The sequence below is a fragment of the Eriocheir sinensis genome, chromosome 23 (genome assembly GCF_024679095.1).
Source record: "Eriocheir sinensis breed Jianghai 21 chromosome 23, ASM2467909v1, whole genome shotgun sequence".
NCBI classification, from domain to species: domain Eukaryota; kingdom Metazoa; phylum Arthropoda; class Malacostraca; order Decapoda; family Varunidae; genus Eriocheir; species Eriocheir sinensis.
This window is the reverse complement of record NC_066531.1, coordinates 1,223,759-1,251,662: the sequence shown is the minus strand read 5'-3', so window position 1 is coordinate 1,251,662 and position 27,904 is coordinate 1,223,759. Positions and strand designations below refer to the sequence as shown.

General features: G+C 43.5%; 2 protein-coding genes across 13 annotated transcripts in view; both read right to left on the bottom strand.

Moving 5' to 3' along the window:
- LOC127002323 (uncharacterized) overlaps positions 1-27,904 on the bottom strand; it is a 54,840-nt gene that overhangs the window by 12,430 nt on the left and 14,506 nt on the right. The window contains exons 2-4 of the mRNA XM_050868130.1: positions 7,487-8,294; positions 5,569-5,699; positions 4,104-4,280 (exon numbers count right to left, since the gene is read on the bottom strand). Coding sequence (XP_050724087.1) covers positions 4,104-4,280; positions 5,569-5,699; positions 7,487-8,294 — 1,116 coding nt within the window. The remainder of the gene's footprint in view (positions 1-4,103; positions 4,281-5,568; positions 5,700-7,486; positions 8,295-27,904) is intronic.
- Positions 24,048-26,266, bottom strand: LOC127002324 (uncharacterized). Of its 12 annotated transcripts, XM_050868138.1 has the most exons (5): positions 26,104-26,266; positions 25,708-26,004; positions 25,510-25,608; positions 24,915-25,013; positions 24,048-24,716 (listed from the first exon to the last, which is right to left on the bottom strand). In XM_050868138.1, exons 1-5 carry the CDS (start codon positions 26,259-26,261, stop codon positions 24,269-24,271), a joined length of 1,101 nt encoding a protein of 366 aa, XP_050724095.1. In that variant the 5' UTR covers positions 26,262-26,266; the 3' UTR covers positions 24,048-24,268. The 12 variants fall into 12 exon arrangements, with proteins under 12 accessions (XP_050724095.1, XP_050724089.1, XP_050724092.1 ...); XM_050868132.1 differs by having other exon boundaries at positions 25,708-26,265; XM_050868135.1 differs by lacking the exon at positions 25,510-25,608 and adding an exon at positions 25,212-25,310 and having other exon boundaries at positions 24,915-25,112; positions 25,906-26,265.

The following is a 27,904-nucleotide window of genomic DNA, read 5'->3' as shown; positions in this document are numbered from 1 at the left end:
AATCCCCACGCTACCACTCGGATTTTTCAGTCACCGCCGAGTGGCTTAAAACTACCCACATGCTGTCCTGAAGACCACCCATCAACCCGGACTCTAGAGGAAGCCGTCCAAGCGAATCAAGAACGAGTTCCGGGGGGCAGCATGAGCCAACGCAAGATGGCGCCACTATAAACACTCGCCTGCGCCAGAACGGTCTGGGCCAACCATCAGGCCCCACCGGGAAGATGCCTACCAGCGCAATAGGCAACAATGTTAAAAAAAATAAAAAAAAACAAAAAAAAAAACTTCACAGTAATTTTTCTTCTTAGCCACAAGAAAAGTATAAGCACACATTAAAATGCGAGAAAATGAGATTAATTCACACGATGAGCGCCACAAGGCATAATAAGCTCTCGAACGTTTTTAACTGACAAGACAAGTTTAAAACTTGGTTCACGCCTGAAAAGTGTATACAGTAAAACCCCGATTATCCGAAAGTGGATTATCCGAAAGAGGCTTCCCCCCTTCCATTTCGGATAATCGGGGTTTTACTGTAATTTTACTAATTTATAATAAAATTCAGAGTGACAAACTTTTTTTTGGTACGTTTAGGTAGTTTCATGTAACGTCAGTCTCATATATTGTGAACAGAGCTGGGATTCTGTAGAAAAAATCTACCACCGGTATCGGTAGTCGGTAGCGAGCCGCGTCCAATCGGTATCGGTAGATCGGTAGATTTTTCAGAAATCTACCGATCGGTATAGATTCGCATCGTAGATTAAAAACTCTATAATTATATAATAAAAAATGCTTTTAAAGGCCCATAACACACTTTTTAAGTTATTTCTCTTATTTCGGTTAACTTAAGAATAGAAGTAAATTAGAGTCTTTTAATACCTTTTTTAAGTTCAAAAATACATAACTTATTTAATAAATGAATTTCTCCCTCAAAAAATAAACATCAAACTGAAAAAAAGTTAAATTTAAACAAACTAGACAATACAGCATTATTTATTAACTTTCACAAAATAAATTTCTTCCCAACACAAAAAAAAATTACAACTGAAGCAGTCTTGAGCCTCCTACTCCTACTCCTACTCACTCAACACACAGCATATCCTAACCTCTGGTTCGTAACAATATGATTAAATAGTTCATTGACTTGATCAAAGCTTTTTTAATGTAAAATAAAGTTTAAAAAAGGAAAATCACTTGAAAAGTTAAAAGCACAAACGATTATGTTGCTGCCGCTGGGTGGACTTAAAAACACTGCCACTTAAAAACACTAGGCGATGAGGCTGAGCACGTTGTCGAGAGCGTGAGCTAGAGCGTAGGTGTAGGCTACCACGCCGGCAGGCCAAACAAGAGTGGTGCTCCCGCCAAAACTTTTGGCGGGAGCGTGAATCTGCTAGGTCGTGGCTGCCTCTGATTGGCTGAGAACGCCCAGAACGGCCGGTGATTGGCTAAGCGTGATGACGTCAAAGTAATACCTGGAATTTCCTGCTAACTGCTTCCCATAGATGCGCTCGAACGTGTTGAAACTTGTCCGTTTCATTTTGCCGGGGTCGTCTTCTCTTAAGTCTTAACAAAAAGTCCCGCCGCTTTTTCAATCTACCGATACCGATTGACTGCCAATCATGCGATCGGTAGCGGTATTCGGTAGTTTCTTCAAAATACCGAATGATCGGTATCGGTAGCAGTAATCTACCGCCGGTAGTACCGATCCCAAATGTCAATCGGTAGTCCCAGCTCTGATTGTGAAGAATTTAATTTGTCGTAAAAGGAAAGTTAAAAATCAGATAAAAATAAAGTTAGCTGTGACCAACTCAAATTTGACATTTTTTAGCCAAATCGGGCAAACCCAGTTTTAAATTGGCTTAAAACAGCTGCGGCAATATCTTTAAAAAAAGTCGCCTTTGTTCCTGTTCAAAGTCGCGGAAAATTAGCGGTGTGACTTTGCTTAGTCTGACTTTTTCAAAACGTTTACGACTTTTGACTTTGCAACTTCGAAATTTATAGTGCGGAAAAGTCGCAAATTTGCAACTTGGTGCTGCAACGCCAAGCTCTGGAAATTATCTGTGATGGGTAAGCCCTTTTTTTATTTTATTTTTTATTTTTATTTTTTACAGCAAAGGAGACAGTTCAAGGGCACAAAAAAAGTAAACATTAATAAAAAAAAAGCCCGCTACTTGCTGCTCCTAAAAAGAATCCAAGAATGGAATGGAATGATGAGTTATAATCAGTATTGTAGAGTAACTCAATAAGCTCGCTACCACTACCAACAGAACGGTGAAGTGTAAATAATGTTGTTACTTAACTTCAATAAGCTCGCTACCATTACCAACAGAACGATGAAGTCTAAATAATGTTGTTACTTAACTTCAATAAGCTCACTACCATTACCAACAGAACGATGAAGTCTAAATAATGTTGTTACTTAACTTCAATAAGCTCGCTACCATTACCAACAGAACGATGAAGTCTAAATAATGTTGTTACTTAACTTCAATAAGCTCGCTACCATTACCAACAGAATGTGAATAAACTCAATCATAATTTAACCTTGTGTAGCATCACCCTAACAACAATGAAACTCACTTGATAGTAATATATTAAAAACAGAGGATCGAGGCTGAAGGCAACATGGTACTTTTTCCGGAGTAGTGCGGTTGTGATAGTGTGGTCCAATTTTTTTCTTTCCTAGTGTGGTACGCGGTGTGCGGTACTGCGGTAGGGATAGTCAAAATACAAAATACTTGAGTGCCTATCCTGGCTGTCCAAACAACGGAAACATGCTTAAAATAGTACAATGAAAAATCTGGCGGCAGCGCGCGGGTTAAAGAAGACTCGCAGTGTAGTGGTTTAGTCTGTCTGTTTAGTATTGAATTTTGAACAATAACTGAGGAGTCAGACTGATTGCATCACTGATTCTGATGACTGATACCGGTTGACTGGTTGAGTCCGATTCACTGTAAAAAATAAATAAATAAATAAATCTGTGAGCATGCCGTGCAGCAAATGTCGTTTTCAATAGTTTTCAAAGTACTACCACAAAAAAGTACCGCAGGATTTTTTAGTGCGGTAATACTTTTTTTGTGATGCGGTCCTACCACACTACCGCACTAAGTACCGCACTTGCCCACCTCTGTGTATGTGAAATACCATGTGAAAAATACCACTATTGTTTCAGACACTCTTCTATGTGTCCAAGATAATACTTACTGAGTTGTGTGTTCTGGGCGCAGGCATAAATACATGTTCTGCATCCTGTCTCTACATTCTCTTTCATCAGATTATAATTCCTTTTTTTTAAGTTTACTGCCGTTTTTATTTCTCTGGGCATCCACGGCAGATCCACGGCACCATTTACTCGCCTGGGTTTCGTAGGCACTGTAGCCTTCTCTACCCCCAAAAGCTTATCTTTGAAGTCGTTCTACACGTTGTCGATTGTATTGTCGGTGAGGTTAAGTTGGTCCCAGGTCGTAGGGGGAAGCAGCTCACGGGTTAGGTTGAAATTTGCTTTTTTGTAGTCTGGTATCACTGACGGATTGTCTACGAGTTTGTGACTTATGTTGACATGTTGATCATGTTCCAATAACAGTAACACTTGATACTCAAAAGAAGATTCCTGAAACAAAAGAAGTAGTTTTTCCAGGGACAGGTAACTCTCAATTTACGCGAGTTTGGTTTACGCGTTTTTGAAATAACGCGTGGTCCAAAATCCAAATAAATGTTTAATTCACACGTTTTTTTCACTTGTATGCGATATTTTATGGAGTGGCCACCAGATGTCCCACTCAACTGGACTCACACGGCGCCGCGGCCACACAGCTGAGCTCAGTTCTTCCCGCGCGCCACTTGAACAACAATACAGTACCCACGCTGCCACACTACTCAACAACAACAACACCCTCGCTGCTGTGCTACCACGAGGGGAAGGGCAGCCAGAGGAGGAACCACGAGAGGGAGAGGAGTCAGAGTGATACAGTAGGCAATAAAGGTACAAACCTACCTCTTGTTGGATTTACACTGTTTTTGATTTACGCGACCTCTTCAAGGACACAATACTCACGTAAATCGAGAGTTACCTGTAAACATATATCACTCATTCATAAATTTCTCACCCTATGATCTGTAAGGCTGAAAGTTAAAACATCAGGCTCTGCAGTGATGAGCTGGCGAGGCTCCTTGAGGGGGAAGTCACCAAGGGCACGAGAGGTGGCCAGCACCCCTGCCACACGCCAGACCCCAGTGAAGCTGATGAAGCCACCAGCCTCCTTGATGCGGCGACGCTCCTTCAGCTGGAGAGAGGCACAGAGAGAGAGAGAGATTTACATAGATTTACATAGAAAATCAGACCACACAGATCCCATGGTCCAGACTAGGTGGTCTGTCCTTAAACCTAAGTGATTCTACATTAATGAGAAGGCTCCAAAACATTGCATTTCTACTCTAGTTAATATTAAGTTGAAGGAAGTGATGGTTGAGAGAGAGAGAGAGAGAGAGAGAGAGAGAGAGAGAGAGAGAGAGAGAGAGAGAGAGAGAGAGAGAGAGAGAGAGAGAGAGAGAGAGAGAGAGAGAGAGAGAGAGAGAGAGAGAGAAATGCACACACACACACACACACACACAGAGAGAGAGAGAGAGAGAGAGAGAGAGAGAGAGTTAACAGATACCCCAAAATAACTGATAGTACTGCATAAAAAAAATAATGCTGCCGGTTCTAGAAGTTTTATCAGTCGTAATTCTGATGGGCATAGTATTTCCACGTCAAACTGGCCGATGGGGTCGTGGCGGCTGCGGGGTTAGCCAAGCCCCGCACCTTGCCACACACTCTCAACACCTCTCGCTTCCTCTGCAGCCACCACTACCCCATAGGCCAGTTTCACATGGAAAACTATAGCATCGATCGGCGCCATTGGTAACGATCAAAACAAACAAAACAACTGTATATCTCATAGAAAGATCTGCTGACTTGGCCTCCTCCATTCAGGGTTATCTCACAGAAACAATGCAGTGAGCCCGGCCTGTCTCTGAGAAGCGTGCCACACCCCTATACGGTCAAAGTTGGTGTTCACAGACTATGTAGGTAATAGACATCAAATCAGTCTCATGGAGTAATCACTGGTTTGACACAAAGAGAGAGAGAGAGAGTGTGTGTGTGTGTGCGTGTGTGTGTGTGTGTTTGGAAAGTTTCATTTAGTCGGCGCAACATCTGTGGTCATATGCCGGAGAGACAGAAGGGGAAGGAATTATAGGAGAAGGTAACAGACCCCAGGAGACGGGACACAACCCCCGATTAATACCTGGTACCCATTCACTGCTGGGTGGACAGGGGCGTAGGGTATTGGAAAAGCCGCCCAAATTTTTCAACTCCGCCTGGGAATCGAACCCGGGCTCTCTTGGTTGTGAGCCGAGTGTGCTAACCACTGCACCACGAAGCCCCTGTGTGTGTGTGTGTGTGTGTGTGTGTGTGTAAGGATCCACAAAAGTATAGAAAGTAACATATCCTTGGTTACTGATAAAATTTGTCTACTAATAATTACCAGGTGAGTAAACATTTTTTCTACCACAGTGGGAACAAACACATACTTGATTAGGCTTGTGGTCAAAGGAGAGAGGTATGGTGGACCCCTTGAGGTCTGCCATCACTGCACGGGAGTCTCCCACGTTGCCGATAACCAGAAGCTCCCCATCCAGGACAGCCACCACTGCTGTCGACCCTAATGGAGAAAAGAGGTTGAGTGGGAGGCTTTTGGGAGCATCATGTAGATAACAATGATGTGTAAACAATATATCATTTTAGTGTAAGATACGAAAAATATAACCTAGCAAGAATGGGCTGGAAATTGTCATTGAACACCAAAATGGGGTGAAACAAAGGCCTGTGGGATGTACAGTCACGGATAGGGAAAGGAAGATTCTCTGGGAAACACCTATCAAACAATGTCATTCTTCTGTTTAAACACTGTCATTCTTCTATTTGAACACTGATACTCTTCTATTTGAACACTGACATTCTTCTCTCAAACACAGTCATTCTATCAAACATTTTCACTCTCTCAATAACTGTAATTCTTCTATTTAAACACTGACATTCTCCTCTCAAACATGGTCATTCTATCAAACATTTTCACTCTCTCAATAACTGTAATTCTTCTATTTAAACACTGACATTCTTCTCTCAAACACGGTCATTCTATCAAACATTTTCACTCTCTCAATAACTGTAATTCTTCTATTTAAACACAGACATTCTTCTCTCAAACACGGTCATTCTATCAAACATTTTCACTCTCTCAATAACTGTAATTCTTCTATTTAAACACTGACATTCTTCTCTCAAACACAGTCATTCTATCAAACATTTTCACTCTCTCAATAACTGTAATTCTTCTATTTAAACACTGACATTCTTCTCTCAAACACGGTCATTCTATCAAACATTTTCACTCTCTCAATAACTGTAATTCTTCTATTTAAACACTGGCATTCTTCTCTCAAACACGGTCATTCTATCAAACATTTTCACTCTCTCAATAACTGTAATTCTTCTATTTAAACACTGTCATTCTTCTCAAACACGGTCATTCTATCAAACATTTTCACTCTCTCAATAACTGTAATTCTTCTATTTAAACACTGACATTCTTCTCTCAAACACGGTCATTCTATCAATCATTTTCACTCTCTCAATAACTGTAATTCTTCTATTTAAACACTGGCATTCTTCTCTCAAACACGGTCATTCTATCAATCATTTTCACTCTCTCAATAACTGTAATTCTTCTATTTAAACACTGACATTCTTCTCTCAAACACGGTCATTCTATCAAACATTTTCACTCTCTCAATAACTGTAATTCTTCTATTTAAACACAGACATTCTTCTCTCAAACATGGTCATTCTATCAAACATTTTCACTCTCTCAATAACTGTAATTCATTCTTCTCTCAAACACGGTCATTCTATCAAACATTTTCACTCTCAACAACTGTAATTCTTCTATTTAAACACTGTCATTCTTCTCTCAAACACGGTCATTCTATCAAACATTTTCACTCTCTCAACAACTGTAATTCTTCTATTTAAACACTGTCATTCTTCTCTCAAACACGGTCATTCTATCAAACATTTTCACTCTCTCAATAACTGTAATTCTTCTATTTAAACACTGACATTCTTCTCTCAAACACGGTCATTCTATCAAACATTTTCACTCTCTCAATAACTGTCATTCTTCTATTTGAACATTGACATTCTTCTATCACTGTCATTCTATCAAGCAGTGCTGTTACTCTATCAAACACCCATTTTGTCAACTGTGTCATTCTTCATCAAACATCCATTCTATCAAGTGTCATTCTTCTGTCAAACATCCATTCTATCAAGTGCCATTCTTCTGTCAAACATCCATCCTACCAAACATTGCCATTCTTTCTCAAACATCCATTTCATCCAACACTGCACTCAACAGCTGAAAGGGGATGACCCAGAACAGGTACGCACCAGACATGTCGGTACGAGCCTTGCAGTGGGCTACAACCTGGCGGTCCACAGCCAAGATTTGGTCGGTGAGGAGGCGTGTGTAATTGATGTTGTTAAGGACATCGATGTAACTGGAATCATTGAGAGTCCCACACCCTGCCCCTGAGCCCGAACCCGCTCCCGTCCCTGCCGCCTCCTCCTTCTTATCCTTAGACCCCGAAGGCGGGTTCAGGGACGAACGGCGTAGGTTGACAGTAGCGTAAGTGTCATCCTTTTTTAGAGGTATCGAGTCGTCTTTGGATGACGATGAGGGTGAGGTGGTTGTAGAAGTAGTAGAAGGGATGGCGGATGAAGACGAGAGGTTCTCTACGCATGAGCCTGCTCCCGTCACTCCCGTCGTTGCTGCGGGTGACTTGGCTTCCGACCCTTTTCCTTCCTTGTCGGTAGGGGGTGTGATTTTCTCCTGGGCATTCTGAGAGTCCACCGCCTTCCCTGCTAGGTTATTGGGAGTGCTGACCTTGCTGCTGTTATTGTTGTTATTGTTGATGGTCGTGGGTGTCGCAGGGCATGTTCCTCCGTCCTCCTTTGAGCTGTCTTCACTCACTGACCATCGTTTCTCAGCCTTGCCGTTGTTGTTGCAGCCTCGTGTCTTTGTGTTGGTTTTGGTTTCGCCATTTCCACTATTTTTGCTATTGTTGTTGTTGTTGTTGCTGTTGCCACTTCCGCTGTTACCTTGCGTCCCTCCAGCTGCAGGTATCTGATTGCACAGCTGTTTGATCTTGTCGATGGTGTTTTGGAAGAGGTTGTCCTTCACGAATTCAGCCGTGTACTGGGAAAGAAAATACGTGTAAGACAGCATAGCATGTGAGGAATATATAATACAGGTAACTCTCGATTTACACGAGTTTGGTTCACGTGTTTTTGAAATAACGCGTTGTCCAAAATCCAAATAAATGTTTAATTTACACGTTTTTTTTCACTTATACGTGATATTTTATGGAGTGGCCACCAGATGTCTCACGCAACTGGACTCACACGGCGCAGCGGCCACACAGCTGAGCTCAGTTCTTCCCGCGCGCCACTTGAACAACAATACAGTACCCACGCTGCCACGCTACTCAACAACAGCAACACCCTCGCTGCTGTGCTACCACGAGGGGAAGGGCAGCCAGAGGAGGAACCACGAGAGGGAGAGGAGTCAGAGTGATACAGTAGGCAACGCGCGACCTCTTCAAGGACACAATGCTCGCGTTAATCGAGAGTTACCTGTATATACCTGCCTTGCTGTAAGTAAATCAAAGAAAACAACATATACAGTAAACCCTCGATATAACGGACCTGCTTATGACGGATTTCAGATACAACGGACAAGGTCAGAGTCAGAAATCCAAGGAAACTGCCCGAGAATAGTTTTTCATCCACCCTCTTCTGGTAACTACGACAGCATCTGCTAACGACCTGGAGCGCCTCCCTTGATCTGCTGTTCATCCTTGGGTAATCACAGTCTTTTTTCAGCCCACCTGATGAAAGTTTTCCTCCCTGTGGTTCACATTCAAATGAAGAACGTATTTGTACCACAGGAAAGTCTTATGCATCAATCCACGACGTAAATGTAATGGAAAATAGCCAAGTGTTTGTGAGTGTCGGTCGGGGATCATGTTTCTCAATGGTCCCTCCAAGCAAGAAAAATGAGAAAAAATCACCCTTCACACAAACCATTTCACAATATATATCAAAGCATTTGTGATCAGATTATGTATCATCTATTTGGGGGGTTTAAATCATGGCCCAAATTTGGCCTGTCGCTGCTACACGGTAAAACCACAAATTTGGCCCGTCGCTGCTACACGGTAAAGCCACAAATTTGGCCCGTCGCTGCTACACGGTAAAGCCACAAATTTGGCCTGTCGCTGCTACACGGTAAAGCCACAAATTTGGCCCGTCGCTGCTACACGGTAAAGCCACAAATTTGGCCCGTCGCTGCTACACTGTTATAGGGGTCGAGGGGTGTGAAGCCTCCCCATAAGGTAGGTTATGTTAGGTTACGTTTGGTTAGTAAATTTATCTGTCTGGTTTTGTTCTAGTTTGTCCGCTTGTGATCTTTGTGGGCAGTGAGTGAAATGTAGAAACAGTAAGGAAGTTGAACATTTCTCTCTGCGAGTTATTTTACGGCTGCAGCTGTGTTATGTGGCAGGCGTACAACAGGCATTCAAAAGTCAATCCTTTAATGATTTGTGACAGAAACAGTTACCAGATTATTTCATAACACCTCAAAACCTACCACAAAAAAAAGTTTCGTCTGCCAGTGCCAGATTGGTGCACTTGTAAAACTGTACCCATTCCCATAGCTGGGCGTTATCGCGATAAGTTATCGCGATAACAAAATCGGGTTATCGACCATCCGCTACTTATTTAAATATATATCGGTATCTTCGTTACTTTTGTAACCAAACTAGCGATAATCACTACTTTTTTTCCTCCAGTCAGGAAAAAAATGTTGTCTCCCTACTGCGCATGCGTGGCCCGGTGTTGTATGAAAAAACTTCGGGGTATGAAATATCTTCAGTGATGAGATTTCATACTTAGATCGTGAAAATTAAAACACTAGGTTATTTTTTTATGCTACTCAAAAATCAATATATCATAGAGAAAAGCCATTTAACTTTGCCCCAAAAATGATTATTCACTGCCTCAAATTTGATATTCCATATTCGTTTGTGAGCATGTCATGGTATTGAAGGCACCCGGTGTTGTGTTATTTGGTGTCCCATCGTCAAAAGCTGGCGCTTTTGTGTACAAACACTGCTCTCTCGTGAACTGCACATGCTCAGACCATTAAGTGTAGACCTGTACGGTCTCACAATGCTTTTTTAACACATTAAGAGTTGCTGGAAAGCTGAATCAAACTTACAGTACCACCATCCTCGCTGTTTCTAGAACGACGTACACTCTGTACATATAAATACAACTCGTACAGAGTGTCTTCCTAAAAACAGCGAGGATGGTGGTAGTTGTACTATATGTCTGATTCAGCCTTCCAACAACTCTTAATTACGGTTTAAAAGCTTTGTGAGACTGTACAGGTCTACGCTTGCTGGTCTGAGCATGCACCGTTCACGAGAGACCAGTGTTTGTAAACAATTTTTGACGGTGGGGACGCCAAATAACACAACACCGGTTCAGGCATTTCTAGTTTTACCGTCCATAGGTACGCATCAACGTGTGGTTTTAAGGTTTTGTAAGTTTCCTAAAATACAGATAATGAAAATTTGAATTCATCAATGTTGTTCTATCTGAAATATCAATATAGTATCGTTTTCGCCTATCAGACTTATCGCTAGCTAGTATCGGAATTGTGGATTTATATCGGGTATCGGTTATCGGTTATCACCTATATTTGTGTCTCTAGTTAACGAATATCGGTTATCGCCGTTAAGGTTTTTCATTATCAGTTATCGGGAATAAGGTTTTCTGTTATCGTGCCCAGCTATGCCCATTCCCCTAACAATACGGCCCCCCCCGCATATACCTACGTTTATTAAGTTTGTGACAAAAACCCAGTTTCTCCACCTATCCACTCGACACAATCTTCCAAACACCTATCCCCTATTCTTTGACAACACTCAGCTGTCACCTTCTTCAACACTAAACATCCTCGGTCTATCCTTAGCTCCAAATCTCAACTGGAAACGTCACATCTCCTCTCTCACTAAATCAGCTTCCTCGAGGTTGGGCGTTCTGTATCGTCTCCGCCAGTTCTTCTCCCCCGCACAGATGCTTTCCATATACTATAGGGGCCTTGTCCGCCTTCGTATGGCCACCCTCATATGGAGTATGCATCTCACGTGTGGGGGGGCTCTACTCAAACAGCTCTTCTGGACAGAGTGGAGTCTAAGGCTCTTCGTCTCATCAGCTCTCCTCCTCTTACTGAGTCTTCTACTTCTTAAATTTTGCCGCCATGTTGCCTCTCTTTCCATCTTCTATTGCTATTTTCACGCTGACTGCTCTTCTGAAGTTGCTAACTGCATGCCTCCCCCCCTCCCGCAGCCCCGCTTCACACGACTTTCTACTCATTCTCATCCCTATAGTGTCCAAACCCCTTATGCAAGAGTTAGCCAGCATCTCCATTCTTTCATCTCCTTCACTGGTAAACTCTGGAACAGCCTTCCTTCGTCTGTATTTCCTCCTGCCTATGACTTGATCTTTTTCAAGAAGTGTATCAAGACACCTCTCCACCAGAAATTGACCTCTTTTTCAGCTAGGTTTTTTTTTTACTCTTTTGCACAGTAAGCAGTTTTTTTGTGTAATTTTTTTTTTTGCTTGAGCAGCATCCTTTGATGTAACAATAAATAAATAAAAATATATAGATTTATAGATGAATTTAGCAATATATTCATTGATCTTCATACAAACTGTAAAAAAAAAAAAAATATATATATATATATATATATATATATATATATATATATATATATATATATATATATATATATATATATATATATATATATATATATATATATATATATATATATATATATATATATATATATATATATATATATATATATATATATATATATATATATATATATATATATATATATATATATATATATATATATATATATATATATATATATATATATATATATATATATATATATATATATATATATATATATATATATATATATATATATATATATATATATATATATATATATATATATATATATATATATATATATATATATATATATATATATATATATATATATATATATATATATATATATATATATATATTATAGTATATATATAGTGTCCTCAGGCATCCCCTGACAGCATGGCTATGCTCACTTTGCTCCCCTTTCCCCACACCTCATGAGCCTATAGTGCCCTCTGGCCCCCTCCCCAAAAAAAAAAAAGCCAAAAATACGGGCCTGCATACGCACATCGGGACAATTTTGTGTTTTGAAAGTATCAAGATGGCAGCTATTGCCAGTAAATTTACTCACGTGCAAGAATCACTGCATGAAGGCTATTTATTTCACTTATTACAAGGCAGAGCGCTGTGGGCAGATCTGGGCAGCATGTGGGTAGTCTTCCGACACTCGGCGAAGGATGGAAAAATCAGCGTTTTTCGGTGGGACTCGAACCTACTATCCATAGCAGACCCACGACATGCCGCTTATCGCAAATATCTTTCAGACGAAGACTCGGATCGGCATGGGGCCTTGGCACGTGAGCCCGTGGACCAGCGTTGCCAGATTATCGTATTCACCACAACGTATTAATCATTTTTGAGCCTCAAACTCTCGTACCTACACAAATATCGACAGAAAATCATCAAAGTTAGCATTAAAACTGTTATTTATTGATGTTTGTTTATTTTTTGCTATAGTTATCGGTCAGAAACTACGAAAATGCAATGCAATGAGTACGATAATTTGGCAACGCTGCCGTGGACCTACTATCCATATCAGACCCATGACATGCCGTTTATCGCAAATATCTTTCAAACGAAGACTCGGATCAGCATGGGGCTTTGGCACAGTTTGCTTCACACACTCCGCTAATTTTTGACGCTATTGTGCAATGCCAGATGCGGTTAATTACGGCGTTTACTCTTGACTGTGATGGCAAAACCTGCGTGAGCCACTTACACATTCGAACAGGTGAGGCGTGACGTGTTTGTGACGTGTATCCACCACCTACCTCCACCCCTGGCCTCCCCTACTCCCATCCCTCCCTCCTACCCTCCTCCTTCTCCCCCGCACCCTCTTTCTCCCCCATACCTGCCCCCCCCCCCCCCTCTCTCTCTCTCACTCACTTGCGATGTACACGAGATAAGAATACATGCACACGTATGACTTGAATTAATGGCAGATAAAGATAAATTATATGAAGTGTGCATCAGTATCAACAGTGATGACGAGGATGACCTGTTTGTCGATGGTGATGAATTTTGAATTAACATATATATATATATATATATATATATATATATATATATATATATATATATCTATATATATATATATATATATATATATATATATATATATATATATATATGTGGTCAGTTATTTACATTATTAATCCACCTATCATATACTCGCCGTCTATTTTTGTGTGCTATGACTTTTTAACATAGCTATCTACATGAACACATATCGTATAGCAGTCTTTTCCTAATATCAGAAGAAAATTTTCTTATATATTTCTCCAATTTCGTTTCACGTTTTTACTCTGCAATGAATTCCCGCTTCAATTCCACCCTTATTCCTTTCCGTCTCTTTCGCGATTTCCTATAAATGATCAAGCGTCAGCTACGTGCTTCATCCCATCATACGCTCAACGTAACCTGTGGGAAGGAAGGTCATATACTCGTACACCTTTCAATGGTTGTATAATTGCCAAACAAACCACATACAGCACTTAAGCAACATCCAGTTACGCTGGAACAGGAATCAGGGTCGTGTGCATAAAACACCAGACCATACTTGGCATATACTTTCGAGTTATCCGCTATTATAGACAAGTCATATGTGTGCAAAGCTTCACATCGCATGTACACCGAGAGAGAGAGAGAGAGAGAGAGGGGGGGGGGGGCAGGTATGGGGGAGAAAGAGGGCGGGGGGAGAAGGAGGAGGGTAGGAGGGAGTGGTGGGAGTAGGGTAAGCCAGGGGTGGAGGTAGGTGGTGGATACACGTCACAAACACGTCACGCCTCACCTGTCCGAATGTGTAAGTGGCTCACGCAGGTGTTGCCATCACAGTCAAGAGTAAACGCCGTAATTAACCGCATCTGGCAGTGCACAATAGCGTCAAAAATTAGCGGAGTGTGTGAAGCAAACTGTGCCAAAGCCCCATGCTGATCCGAGTCTTCGTTTGAAAGATATTTGCGAAAAACGGCATGTCATGGGTCTGATATGGATAGTAGGTCCACGGGCTCACCACGCCCGCACGCTGACCACTCGGCCACCGCCTCCCCAAATCTTGTGATTATTGCCGTAAAGGAGAAAGATGAACAAACTTTTTTTTCTTAAGGCTTTTACATAACAATAACCCACGAGATTTACAGTGAGCAGCTGGCATCAACGAACGGCTTCGTGAGTAAATTAGGGCCTCTTTCACAGTCCCTTTGTTTGTTTTGATCGTTACCAATGGCGGCGATCGACGCTATAGTTTTCCACGTGAAACTGGCCTATGGGGTAGTGGCGGCTGCAGAGGAAGCGAGAGGTGTTGAGAGTGTGTGGCAAGGTGCGGGGCTTGGCTAACCCCGCAGCCGCCACTACCCCATCGGCCAGTTTGACGTGGAAATACTATAGCGGCGATAACAGCCATTGCTAACGATCACAACAAACAAAACGACTGTGAAAGCGGCCCTTAGTAGCAGAACCAAGACAAGTCACACACGTATCCAAGCGATCTCCGCCATTGCTAACGATCACAACAAACAAAGCGACTGTGAAAGCGGCCCTTAGTAGCAGAACCAAGACAAGTCACGCACGTATCCAAGCGATCTCCGCCATTGCTAACGATCACAACAAACAAAACGACTGTGGAAGCGGCCCTTAGCAGCAGAACCAAGACAAGTCACACACGTATCCAAGCTTCAAGATACATACAGATATGAACCGTGGAAAACGTTTACAACCTAGTTTAAAATCTCTCTCTCTCTCTCTCTCTCTCTCTCTCTCTCTCTCTCTCTCTCTCTATTTCTATATATGAGATCGTAAGTATAGATAGAGAAAGATGGAGGAAAAGTGTGATGTGAGAAGGAGTGGAATGACGTACGGTAGATAGATTTATGGAAAGGCGCCAAAACTCTCTCTCTCTCTCTCTCTCTCTCTCTCTCTCTCTCTCTGTGTGTGTGTGTGTTCTTTGTGTGTGTGTGTGTGTGTGTGTGTGTGTGTGTGTTTTACCTAAGAGAGAGAGAGAGAGAGAGAGAGAGAGAGAGAGAGAGAGAGAGAGAGAGAGAGAGAGAGATTGGTGCCTTGCTTACCCGCTACCGCCACCTTCTACATCCCCGTAGTTTCTAAATGGGTCTTGGGGCGCTTGGCTCATGGGGGCGCGGTATGGGGGGTTTCACTTCCTCCCGACACGCATATGTCTCATGAACTGCGCGGTGACTCTTCGGAACTTCCATTCGTGGGGTGCCGAATTTAATTTTGACCACTTCACAATCATGCATATCATTGTATTTCTAAGGTTGATATTATAAGACAATATCCCTTCAAACATAAACTATTTTTAAAGGTCATAGAGGGTGTCAATTGGGTTTTAATGCGTGTTTCTTTAGGTTCATGGTATAGAAGAAGGGTTAAACTACCACCAGAGTCATGAGACTAGTGCTGGAAATGCCCAAAACTCGTATGAAAGCCTTGTCAAATATGTGAAATTAGGCGACGAAATGTTTAGTAATAGGACCCTTAGGAACTTCCATTCGTGGGGTGCCGAATTTAATTTTGACCACATCACAATCATGCATATCATTGTATTTCGGAACTTCCATTCGTGGGATGCCGAATTTAATTATGACCACTTCACAATCATGCATATCATTGTATTTTAGGAACTTCCATTCGTGGGGTGCCGAATTTAATTTTGACCACTTCACAATCATGCATATCATTGTATTTTAGGAACTTCCATTCGTGGGGTGCCGAATTTAATTTTATCCACATCACAATCATGCATATCATTGTATTTCTAAGGTTGGTATTTATAAGACAATATCGCTTCTCGCATTAACAATTTCTAAAGGTCAAAGAGGGGGTCAGTCGACTTCTAATGAGTGTTTCCTTAGGTTCACGGTACAGAAGAAGGGTCAAACTAACACCAGGGTCATAAAACTACTCCTGGAAATGCCCACAACTCCTACGAAAGCCTTGTCAAATATGTGTTCTTGGGCGGGGAAATGTCTTATAATACGACCTAACTTCAAGTAGTAGTTTTATGACCCTGGTGGTAGTTTGACCCTTCTTCTGTACCGTGAACCTAAAGAAACACTCATTAGAACCCGACTGACCCCCTCTTTGACCTTTAGAAATAGCTGATGTAAGAAGCGAAGGTGTCTTATCATACCGCCCTTCTTCTTCCGCAGCATTATTATCCCGTTTCTATGCGGAGTCGCTGTTATTGATGAGTCTCCTCCGTCTAACCCTGTCGTCCGCCACTTCAAGGTCCAAGTTCTTCTCCCTGTCGTCCGCCACAATACAGTCCTTCCATCTCGTCCTGGGTCTTCCTCTCTTCCTTCTGCCACCCACTTCTATGTCCATTATCTAACTTTCACAACTCCCTTCCCCTCTCCTCATGACAATACCATAGATTAAAATGCCACGATGACAGGCCACATCTGCGTTCGAGCTCCTCTAACCGTGCTGGGAGCCGCTTACACCCCGGCGATGCTAGCAGCCACATCGTCAGGTCTATGTTTAAAGGTACCACAATTCGTAGACGTCGGGAGGCATGATAACAACCATGAATCTGAATATTCAGCTAGTTCTTATATGTCTTAGACGGGCAGCAGTGAATTAACCAGCGATCGAGGAGGTACCCCCTTCCCCTGGCGACCGGCCTGGGTGCTAGGTATATCAAGTTGACAGCGACAGCGCCATATAAATAAATAACCACGGCAGCACGATGTTAATGAAGGTTATGGCAGGAAGCAAATAATAACGCCCTAATCCTAATAATAACTGGCACAGCCAATGCGCCCTCCAAGCTCCGCCTTTTCAATTCCGCAAACGAACACGCCCACGGTGGCGTAATGCCAATCGTGCGCCCGCTGCAGGGAATGAAGGTTTAACATCTATTCGTGGCTAAGTGGGCTTCAACGCACATACTTAGCATGTATTAACAGCGTGAACAAAACACGAAGAAGCACACTACACCTAAATTACTGTGAAAACTTACGCGACGAATCTATTCCAGTCGGGCTAATAAACTCATTGAATGCCCAGACTTTTGGAAGACGTACAAGCCATTATTTTTAAACCGCAATACCTCCATGCGCCGGGTAGCTGAATGTATTTGCAGTCTTCAGTGTGGGCCAAGGTTGCAACGCGCCTCCCCCCTCTGGGAGTCTTCCCTCTCCCTTCTCGCCGGTCCACGAGACACGGTTTTCCGCACGTGACTCAACATTCTCATCAATGGCAACTGTCCGAATCACAAGCTACGAGTCTCTATGATAAGTAACCATTGGCAGTCCCTATACTACCACAGTGATATTTTTTTCCACGCCGTAGCTGTCAGTATCGAGCATCCCTTTCACTACAGAATGGTACGCTATCGTTTACAACTCTACTTAATCTCCAATCTGTGAACCTTTGCCTGTATTATGCTTTTCCCTCCTTTTAAGTCACTTCATAATTCAGGGGCCTTTGTTGCCAACTCAGTATTTCCGCAGCAACCTACATAATGGTTGTCTAAGTTAGTGATACTATTTTTAATATCCCGAGCACTCTGGTGCCAAGAAAGGAAAGGTGCGGTTGGGTCAGGTGAAAATGGATTAGGGGAAACCCCTTACTAATGGAAACAGGTAAAGCCTGTGCTTGTTCTCGAAAGGCAATGCTTGTTACGGTTATACCATACACCTCATCTGGCTTTTGTGGGGGCGGCGATAAAATGTTCTCTCAAGATGAAGACACAGATGAAAAGTGTTAATCAATCATGATGACAATCTTTTTTTACGTCTACGCCTATAGCGCCGGTAGGCTTGCTTGAGGGGCCTGGATGGTAGTCGGTCCCAGCCCGTCATGGCGCAGGCAATTGTTTATAGTGGCGCCATCTTCTCTTGGGTCATGCTGCCCCCCGGAACTCCTTCTTGATTCACTTGGACGGTTTCCTCTAGAGTCCGGGTTGATGGGTGGTCTTCAGGACAGCATGTGGGTAGTTTTAAGCCACTCGGCGGTGACTGAAAAATCCGAGGTGGTAGCGTGGGGATTCGAATTCGCGTCGTCCATCACGTGGTGAATGTGGGCCCAGCACGCTACCACTCAGCCACCGCCTATCTTCGATGCTTGAAAGTAGACTTTTACCTGAACGTATATGATACATTCCCTTCCTACCTTTCTAAAATATCTGGCTCCCACATTTTTTTGTATTTTTCCCAATGTATCTCATTTTTATGAATTTGTGTCTCTATTAATAAGGCCCATTGGCGGTTGCAAAATGTGGCAAAACACACACTAACGATGGAGATTATTCTATAGTTATAAGAAAATAGATGTTAGCACAATATGCATTTACATTTTGTTATACAAGCATAACCACTTACAGTATATACAACTGTAGTCTTCACCACTAGTTATACCATCTATGAAAATTAAATACAGCAAAGATACCATATCAGGACCGAGCTATAATATGAATTTGAAACCCAGGCATTCAATAAATGTACTATACTCACGTAAAAAAATAATAAGGGTTAAGGGATTGACATTATATTTTTATGTGTACTACTTTTCTGGAGGCATAAATATACTTATCAATCGTACCTACGTCACCTACGTATGAATGAACCTAAAACATTTTAAAACATGACGCCGACACGTCACGGGCTCAACGCGTACCGCGGCAGATAGTCCTCTGCGGTCGCTATACCATCTTTATCATTAAAAATGCTCGTTATAGCATAATCCGTAGAAACATCCATAGTAGGGTAGTATGGGTAGGCGGTGGCTGAGTGGTAGCGTGCTGGGCCCACATTCACCACGTGATGGACGACACGAGTTCGAATCCCCACGCTACCACCTGGGATTTTTCAGTCACCGCCGAGTGGCTTAAAACTACCCACATGCTGTCCTGAAGACCACCCATCAACCCGGACTCTAGAGGAAACCGTCCATGTGAATCAAGAACGAGTTCCGGGGGGCAGCATGAGCCAAGAGAAGATGGCGCCACTATAAACACTTGCCTGCGCCATGACGGGCTGGGGCCGAATACCATCCAGGCCCCTCAAGCAAGCCTACCGGCGCAATAGGCGGAGACGTAAAAAAGAAAAAAAAAAGTGCAGTACACTAAAATTTCACGCTGCCTTTACGTATAATACTACATGTACTACAATGTATCACGTCACTTGGTTTCTGATATATTATCTGAATTCTACTGTATCACAGCTAAATGCCATAATAGTGCAGTAGGATCTCCATTTTGGCGATTTTTAAAGGTACAGTAGGGGACATACGCTGCCCTTGAGCCCCTAACCCTGCGGCGGTTAGGGGTTTCAGTCACTTTGTTTGTTTTGATCGTTACCAATGGCGCCGATCGACGCTATAGTTTTCCACGTGAAACTGGCCTATGGGGTAGCGGCGGCTGCAGAGGAAGCGAGAGGTGTTGAGAGTGTGTGGCAAGGTGCGGGGCTGGGCTAACCCCCCAGCCGCCACTACCCCATCGGTCAGTTTGACGTGGAAATACTATAGCGGCGATAACAGCCATTAGTAACGATCACAACAAACAAAGCGACTGTGAAAGCGGCCCTTAGTAGCAGAACCAAGACGAGTCACGCACGTATCCAAGCGATCTCCGCCATTGCTAACGATCACAACAAACAAAACGACTGTGAAAGCGGCCCTCGGAACCCATTACCCGTGGAGACAGGACCAGTCAGGGGTACCACAAATTACCCTCCCCAGGCATCCATTTATTGACCTGCCCGAAAAGAAGGATCAACAGCTGCACGCCGACTGCCCAGGCTAGGATTCGAACGCGGGCTCACGGATTCGTAGCTAGGCACACTAACAACTGCACCACGGAGGCGATTAATTAGTAATATAAAATTATTGCCAAAATAGAAATTGCCAAAACGGTGACAGCAAATTAAAGTTGAAATGTCCAATTAGTTGCGTGCCAAAACCATTCTTCCTTGTTGATGGAAAACAAAAAAACTGAATCAGACTTTTATCATGTGATCCTCCGAATGTAAATAAAATAATGGAAATAATAGATGGGTCATTCAGTTACGGTAGAGAGAGAGAGAGAGAGAGAGAGAGAGAGAGAGAGAGAGAGAGAGAGAGAGAGAGAGAGAGAGAGTGTCCGTGGGATGAATTAGTATTATAAAACTCTCGCTTCTCACATCAGCCATTTCTAAATTTCAAAGAGGGGGTCAGTCGGGTTCCAAAGGGTGCTTCTTCAGGTTCATGGTACAGAAGAAGACTCACACTACCACCAGGGTCATAAAACTACCCCTGGAAATGCCCACAACTCCTACGAAAGCCTTGTCAAATATGTCTTCTTGGGCGGCGATATGTCTCGTAATTCGACCCCTTAAGAAGTAAAGCTGGCAGCCCACCACTGAAGAGGCACACTTCCTACCCCAATGGCACTTTAAATGACAGTGCAGTGTGTATGTATGAAAGTGCAGTGTGGATATATATGTATATAATGTATGTTTTTATCTTTAGATATTTTTTCTCTCATATAGACTATGCCCTTTGAATAGACAGCACACGGCAGTGCACCTTTGGGTCTTTGTAAATATATATGTATGTTTAAATAAAAGAGAGAGAGAGAGAGAGAGAGAGAGAGAGAGAGAGTGTGTGTGTGGGGTGTTTCCACGCGACACGTCCCGGCCACGAGAAAATGCGCAATGTTTTCGGCGTCATAACTTTTTTATTATTATTAGGAGAGAAGTTTTATTACACCGCCATATATACAACATGAATATACAATTATTGCAAAGACACCATTTCCACCTCTTTCAAATGTCTAAATTTTCCCCGTGCACACCATCCAGAGAAATATATCGCCACCTGGGGCCGGATTCATCAAGCCACTACAAGACCGGTCGTTGGTATAAGTCTTTAAGTAAATCTGTCCACTACGAATGATCCTTTTGTTTAGGCCGCTCCGATGACAATGAATGAAATACTGGCCTGGTCGACACTTGCTTCATTGCCATTGGAGTCGCTTTAAGATCAAGAGCGTTCCTAGATGATAGAGTTACCAGAAGACTTACCATCAATAGATCTCGTAAGTGGTTTGATGAATCCGGCCTCTGTACTCTAAGGGTTAAGGTTGGTATTGTCAGATGCTCCCGCCCCCACACCAACTAATGAGTGTTCTTTTAGGTTCACGGTACAGAAGGCGGCTCAGACTACCACCAGGGTCATATAAGTACCCCTGGAAATGCCCTAAACTCCCACGAAAGACTAGTAAATTACGTGTTTTTGGGCAACGAAATGTCTCAATACGACCCTAAAATAAGGTTGGTCTTGTCAAATGCGTTCGTTCTTTCGAGTTCTAATGAGTGTTCTTTTGGGTTCACGGTACAGAAGGCGGCTCAGACTACCACCAGGGTCATAAAAGTACCCTTGGAAATGCCCTAAACTCCCTCGAAAGACTAGTAAATTACGTGTTCTTGGGCAACGAAATGTCTTATAATGCGACCCTAAAATAAGGTTGGTCTTGTCAAATGCGTTCGTTCTTTCGAGTTCTAATGAGTGTTCTTTTAGGTTCGCGGTACAGAAGGCGGCTCAGACTACCACCAGGGTCATATAAGTACCCCTGGAAATGCCCTAAACTCCCACGAAAGACTAGTAAATTACGTGTTCTTGGGCAACGAAATGTCTCATAATGCGACCCTAAAATAAGGTTGGTCTTGTCAAATGCGTTCGTTCTTTTGAGTTCTACTGAGTTGTCGAGTTCTAATGAGTGTTCTTTTAGGTTCACGGTACAGAAGGCGGCTCAGACTACCACCAGGGTCATAAAAGTACCCCTGGAAATGCCCTAAACTCCCACGAAAGACTAGTAAATTACGTGTTCTTGGGCGCAGAAATGTTTAAAAATATTGCCCTAAAGCCTTCATTCATAAAAAATAAAAGATTACCTACACGCTGCCCAGACCTTCAATCAACCCTAACTTCAGCAACCTCGTTCAAGTGGAGCACCGGGGGGCAGCATGGGCCAGGCAAGTCATATAACACAGTAGCCACTATAAATAAAATACGCCTGCCCCAATACCGGGCTGGGGCCATCCATGAGGCCCCTGACCTGGACCTGGACCTGGGTAGTGAGTGCTGTGTGTGTGTCGCCAATGCCTCATCATCTACCCTGTCCCTGCCAGCATGCTCAGGCTCCAAGGGACACCATGCCAGTCACCCAGCAGCATGGGAAGGTCAGTTAACCCAGTAGCAGCGACGGGCCAAATTTGTGGCTTTACCGTGTAGCAGCGACGGGCCAAATTTGTGGCTTTACCGTGTAGCAGCGACGGGTCAAATTTGTGGCTTTACCGTGTAGCAGCGACGGGCCAAATTTGTGGCTTTACCATGTAGCAGCGACGGGCCAAATTTGTGGCTTCACCGTGTAGCAGCGACGGGCCAAATTTGTGGCTTTACCGTGTAGCAGCGACAGGCCAAATTTGTGGCTTTACCGTGTAGCAGCGACGGGCCAAATTTGTGGCTTTACCGTGTAGCAGCGACGGGCCAAATTTGTGGCTTTACCGTGTAGCAGCGACGGGCCAAATTTGTGGCTTTACCGTGTAGCAGCGACGGGCCAAATTTGTGGCTTCACCGTGTAGCAGCGACGGGCCAAATTTGTGGCTTTACCGTGTAGCAGCGACGGGACAAATTTGTGCCATGATATAAACCCAAAAAAATAGATGATACATAATCTGATCACAAATGCTTTGATATATATTATGAAATGGTTTGTGTGAGGGGTGATTTTTTTTCATTTTTCTCGCTTAGAGGGACCATTAAGAAACATGATCCCCGCTGCTACTGGGTTAAGAACAGCCCAAGTATGGTTAGTGTAGATGAGTGGGACAGCTGAGTGTTATCAAAGAATAGGGGATAGGTGTTTGAAAGACTGTGAAGAGATGACAGGTGGAGAAATTGAGTTTTTGAGTCACTGAAGGTACTGAGCGCTGTATTACTAAATATTTCGTCGTCCAAGAACACATACTTGCGTTGTCACTCAGGTGGAAAAAGACGCAAGCCACCCTCACCAAGGCTGTGTAGTCGTTCCCACAAGAACCATCTACAACCAACCGGGCAGCAACCACCACCTGTGTCTCACCAGCCCAGGAGCTTAAGGCCATATTTTTAAACATTTCTGCGCCCAAGAACACATAATTTACTAGTCTTTCGTGGGAGTTTAGGGCATTTCCAAGGGTACATTTATAACCCTGGTGGTAGTCTGAGCCGCCTTCTGTACCGTGAACCTAAAAGAACACTCATTAGAACTCGACAACTCATTAGAACTCATTTGACAATACCAACCTTATTTTAGGGTCGTTTTATAAAACATTTCGTTGCCCAAGAACACGTAATTTACTAGCCTTTCGTGGGAGTTCAGGGCATTTCCAGGGGTACTTTTATGACCCTGGTGGTAGTCTGAGCCGCCTTCTGTACCGTGAACCTAAAAGAACACTCATTAGAACTCGACAACTCATTAGAACGCATTTGACAAGACCAACCTTATTTTAGGGTCGTATTATAAGACATTTCGTTGCCCAAGAACACGTCATTTACTAGTCTTTCGTGGGAGTTCAGGGCATTTCCAGGGGTACTTTTATGACCCTGGTGGTAGTCTGAGCCGCCTTCTGTACCGTGAACTTAAAAGATCACTCATTAGAACTCGATTAACCTCCTTTTTGGACTTTGGAAATAGTTGGTGTGCAGGGCGGGAGCATCTCACAATACCAACCTAAGCACCTCATCACTAACTTCTTGACTGCGGATTTCCTATAAGAAGACATCACCAAGCTACAGGAATGGAACAAAAAGTGGCTGCTACAATTCAGTGAAGAAAAATGCAAAGTCATGCACCTTGGGAGGGGATATCCAGCATACTAATACCACATGGGAAACACTCCACTATCCACCACAGAGGCAGAGAAAGACCTGGGAGTGTATGTTACCAGGCTACCAGTGAAGGGATATCCAGCACACCAATACCACATGGGAAACACTCCACTATCCACCACAGAGGCAGAGAAAGACCTGGGAGTGTATGTTACCAGGCTACCAGTGAAGGGATATCCAGCACACCAATACCACATGGGAAACACTCCACTATCCACCACAGAGGCAGAGAAAGACCTGGGAGTGTATGTTACCAGGCTACCAGTGAAGGGATATCCAGCACACCAATACCACATGGGAAACACTCCACTATCCACCACAGAGGCAGAGAAAGACCTGGGAGTGTATGTTACCAGGCTACCAGTGAAGGGATATCCAGCACACCAATACCACATGGGAAACACTCCACTATACACCACAGAGGCAGAGAAAGACCTGGGATTATATGCTACCAGGCTACCAGTGAAGGGATATCCAGCACACCAATACCACATGGGAAACACTCCACTATCCACCACAGAGGCAGAGAAAGACCTGGGAGTGTATGTTACCAGGCTACCAGTGAAGGGATATCCAGCACTACAATACCACATGGGAAACACTCCACTATACACCACAGAGGCAGAGAAAGACCTGGGAGTGTATGTTACCAGGCTACCAGTGAAGGGATATCCAGCACACCAATACCACATGGGAAACACTCCACTATCCACCACAGAGGCAGAGAAAGACCTGGGACTATATGTTACCAGGCTACCAGTGAAGGGATATCCAGCACACCAATACCACATGGGAAACACTCCACTATCCACCACAGAGGCAGAGCAAGACCTGGGACTAAATGTTACCAGGCTACCAGTGAAGGGATATCCAGCACACCAATACCACATGGGAAACACTCCACTATCCACCACAGAGGCAGAGAAAGACCTGGGACTATATGTTACCAGGCTACCAGTGAAGGGATATCCAGCACACCAATACCACATGGGAAACACTCCACTATCCACCACAGAGGCAGAGCAAGACCTGGGACTAAATGTTACCAGGCTACCAGTGAAGGGATATCCAGCACACCAATACCACATGGGAAACACTCCACTTATCCACCACAGAGGCAGAGCAAGACCTGGGACTAAATGTTACCAGGCTACCAGTGAAGGGATATCCAGCACACCAATACCACATGGGAAACACTCCACTATCCACCACAGAGGCAGAGAAAGACCTGGGAGTGTATGTTACCAGGCTACCAGTGAAGGGATATCCAGCACACCAATACCACATGGGAAACACTCCACTATACACCACAGAGGCAGAGAAAGACCTGGGATTATATGCTACCAGGCTACCAGTGAAGGGATATCCAGCACACCAATACCACATGGGAAACACTCCACTATCCACCACAGAGGCAGAGAAAGACCTGGGAGTGTATGTTACCAGGCTACCAGTGAAGGGATATCCAGCACACCAATACCACATGGGAAACACTCCACTATACACCACAGAGGCAGAGAAAGACCTGGGAGTGTATGTTACCAGGCTACCAGTGAAGGGATATCCAGCACACCAATACCACATGGGAAACACTCCACTATCCACCACAGAGGCAGAGAAAGACCTGGGACTATATGTTACCAGGCTACCAGTGAAGGGATATCCAGCACACCAATACCACATGGGAAACACTCCACTATCCACCACAGAGGCAGAGCAAGACCTGGGACTAAATGTTACCAGGCTACCAGTGAAGGGATATCCAGCACACCAATACCACATGGGAAACACTCCACTATCCACCACAGAGGCAGAGAAAGACCTGGGACTATATGTTACCAGGCTACCAGTGAAGGGATATCCAGCACACCAATACCACATGGGAAACACTCCACTATCCACCACAGAGGCAGAGCAAGACCTGGGACTAAATGTTACCAGGCTACCAGTGAAGGGATATCCAGCACACCAATACCACATGGGAAACACTCCACTTATCCACCACAGAGGCAGAGCAAGACCTGGGACTAAATGTTACCAGGCTACCAGTGAAGGGATATCCAGCACACCAATACCACATGAGAAACACTCCACTATCCACCACAGAGGCAGAGCAAGACCTGGGACTATATGTTACCAGGTTACCAGTGAAGGGATATCCAGCACACCAATACCACATGAGAAACACTCCACTATCCACCACAGAGGCAGAGCAAGACCTGGGACTATATGTTACCAGGTTACCAGTGAAAGCCAAATCCGTGCCAATCGCAGCGGAAGGGGTAAGGGTCATATTTTAAAACATTTCGTCGCCAAAGTGCACATATTTGACAAGGCTTTCATTGGAGTTTGGGTCAATTCCAGTAGTAGTTTTATGACCATGGTGGTAGTGTGACCCTTCCTCTGTGCCATGAACCTAAAACAACACTCATTAGAAGCCGATTGATCCCCTCTTTGACCTTTAGAAATAGCTGATGTGAGAAGCGAAGTGTCTTAAAATGTCGGCCTCAGTGTGGGTAGCCTGAGTGACCTCCCAGATACTGCTCATCTGCATCCCACCATCAGCTGTCACCTGAACCCAGTGTCCAACCTAAAGATTAACACCTCACTGGCGCCTGGAAGATGATCCCCGGCACCACCACACTGCACCCCCCCCCCCACCCCACCCCAAAAAAACACCCTCACCCCAACCTTCCAACAGATATGTCAGGGCCCCGTTCCCCATCCCTCGGGGGGCTTCGTGGTGCAGTGGTTAGCACACTCGGCTTGCAATCGAGAGAGCCCGGGTTCGATTCCTGGGTGGAGTGGAAAAAATTTGGCAGCTTTTCCGATACCCTATGCCCCTGTCCACCCAGCAGTGAATGGGTACCAGGTATTAATCGGGGGTTGTGTCCCGTCTCCTGGGGTCTGTTCCCTTCTCTTATAATTCCTTCCCCTTCTGTCTCTCTCCAGCAAATGACCACAGATGTTGCGCCGACTAAACCAAACTTTCCAACTGTTCCCTTCTCCTATAATTCCTTCCCCTTCTGTCTCTCTCCGGCATATGACCACAGATGTTGCGCCGACTAAACCAAACTTTCCAAACTTTTCCCCATCCCTTTCCTTTGTGTAATTGTTTTGTTTGTGAAGTTTCCTTAAAATATATTTGTAATATGTTTATTTTCAGCCTAACAGCTGCCATAACTTAATAAACCATTTATTATTATTATTATTATTATTATTATTATTATTATTATTATTATTATTATTATAACAGTCTTCAGCATAAATGGATTAATTATTCACAACAGTTTTCTAAAGATAACAAACCACAGAAAACAGCTGAGTCTTTTTTTCTTTCATGGCAGACTAAGAGTAGTATGACATATATATTATACGTTGCTGGATTTAACCCCTTCACTACAGCCGGGCCAAAACACCGCCCCGCGCCGTATCCGAGATCGCTGCGCGCACCAAATTTCAAATGTCGCTATTGAATATAACAAGTTTTCAGCCATAAACCCAACATAATCATCATGTATTATATATGAAAACATGCAGAATTAAATGGTGCACATGAAGAAACATAAATTAATTGATAATTTTGAAATGTAACCATAAATATAGATGAAATAACTCGTATA

Coding starts and splice junctions, on each gene's coding strand:
- LOC127002324 (XM_050868132.1), bottom strand. CDS start 26,261: ATGTGGTATTGGTGTGCTGGATATCCCTTCACTGGTAGCCTGGTAACA. Junction 25,609..25,707: donor CTGGTAACATACACTCCCAG/GTCTTTCTCTGC, acceptor ATATAATCCCAG/GTCTTTCTCTGCCTCTGTGG. Junction 25,014..25,509: donor CTGGTAACATACACTCCCAG/GTCTTTCTCTGC, acceptor ATATAGTCCCAG/GTCTTTCTCTGCCTCTGTGG.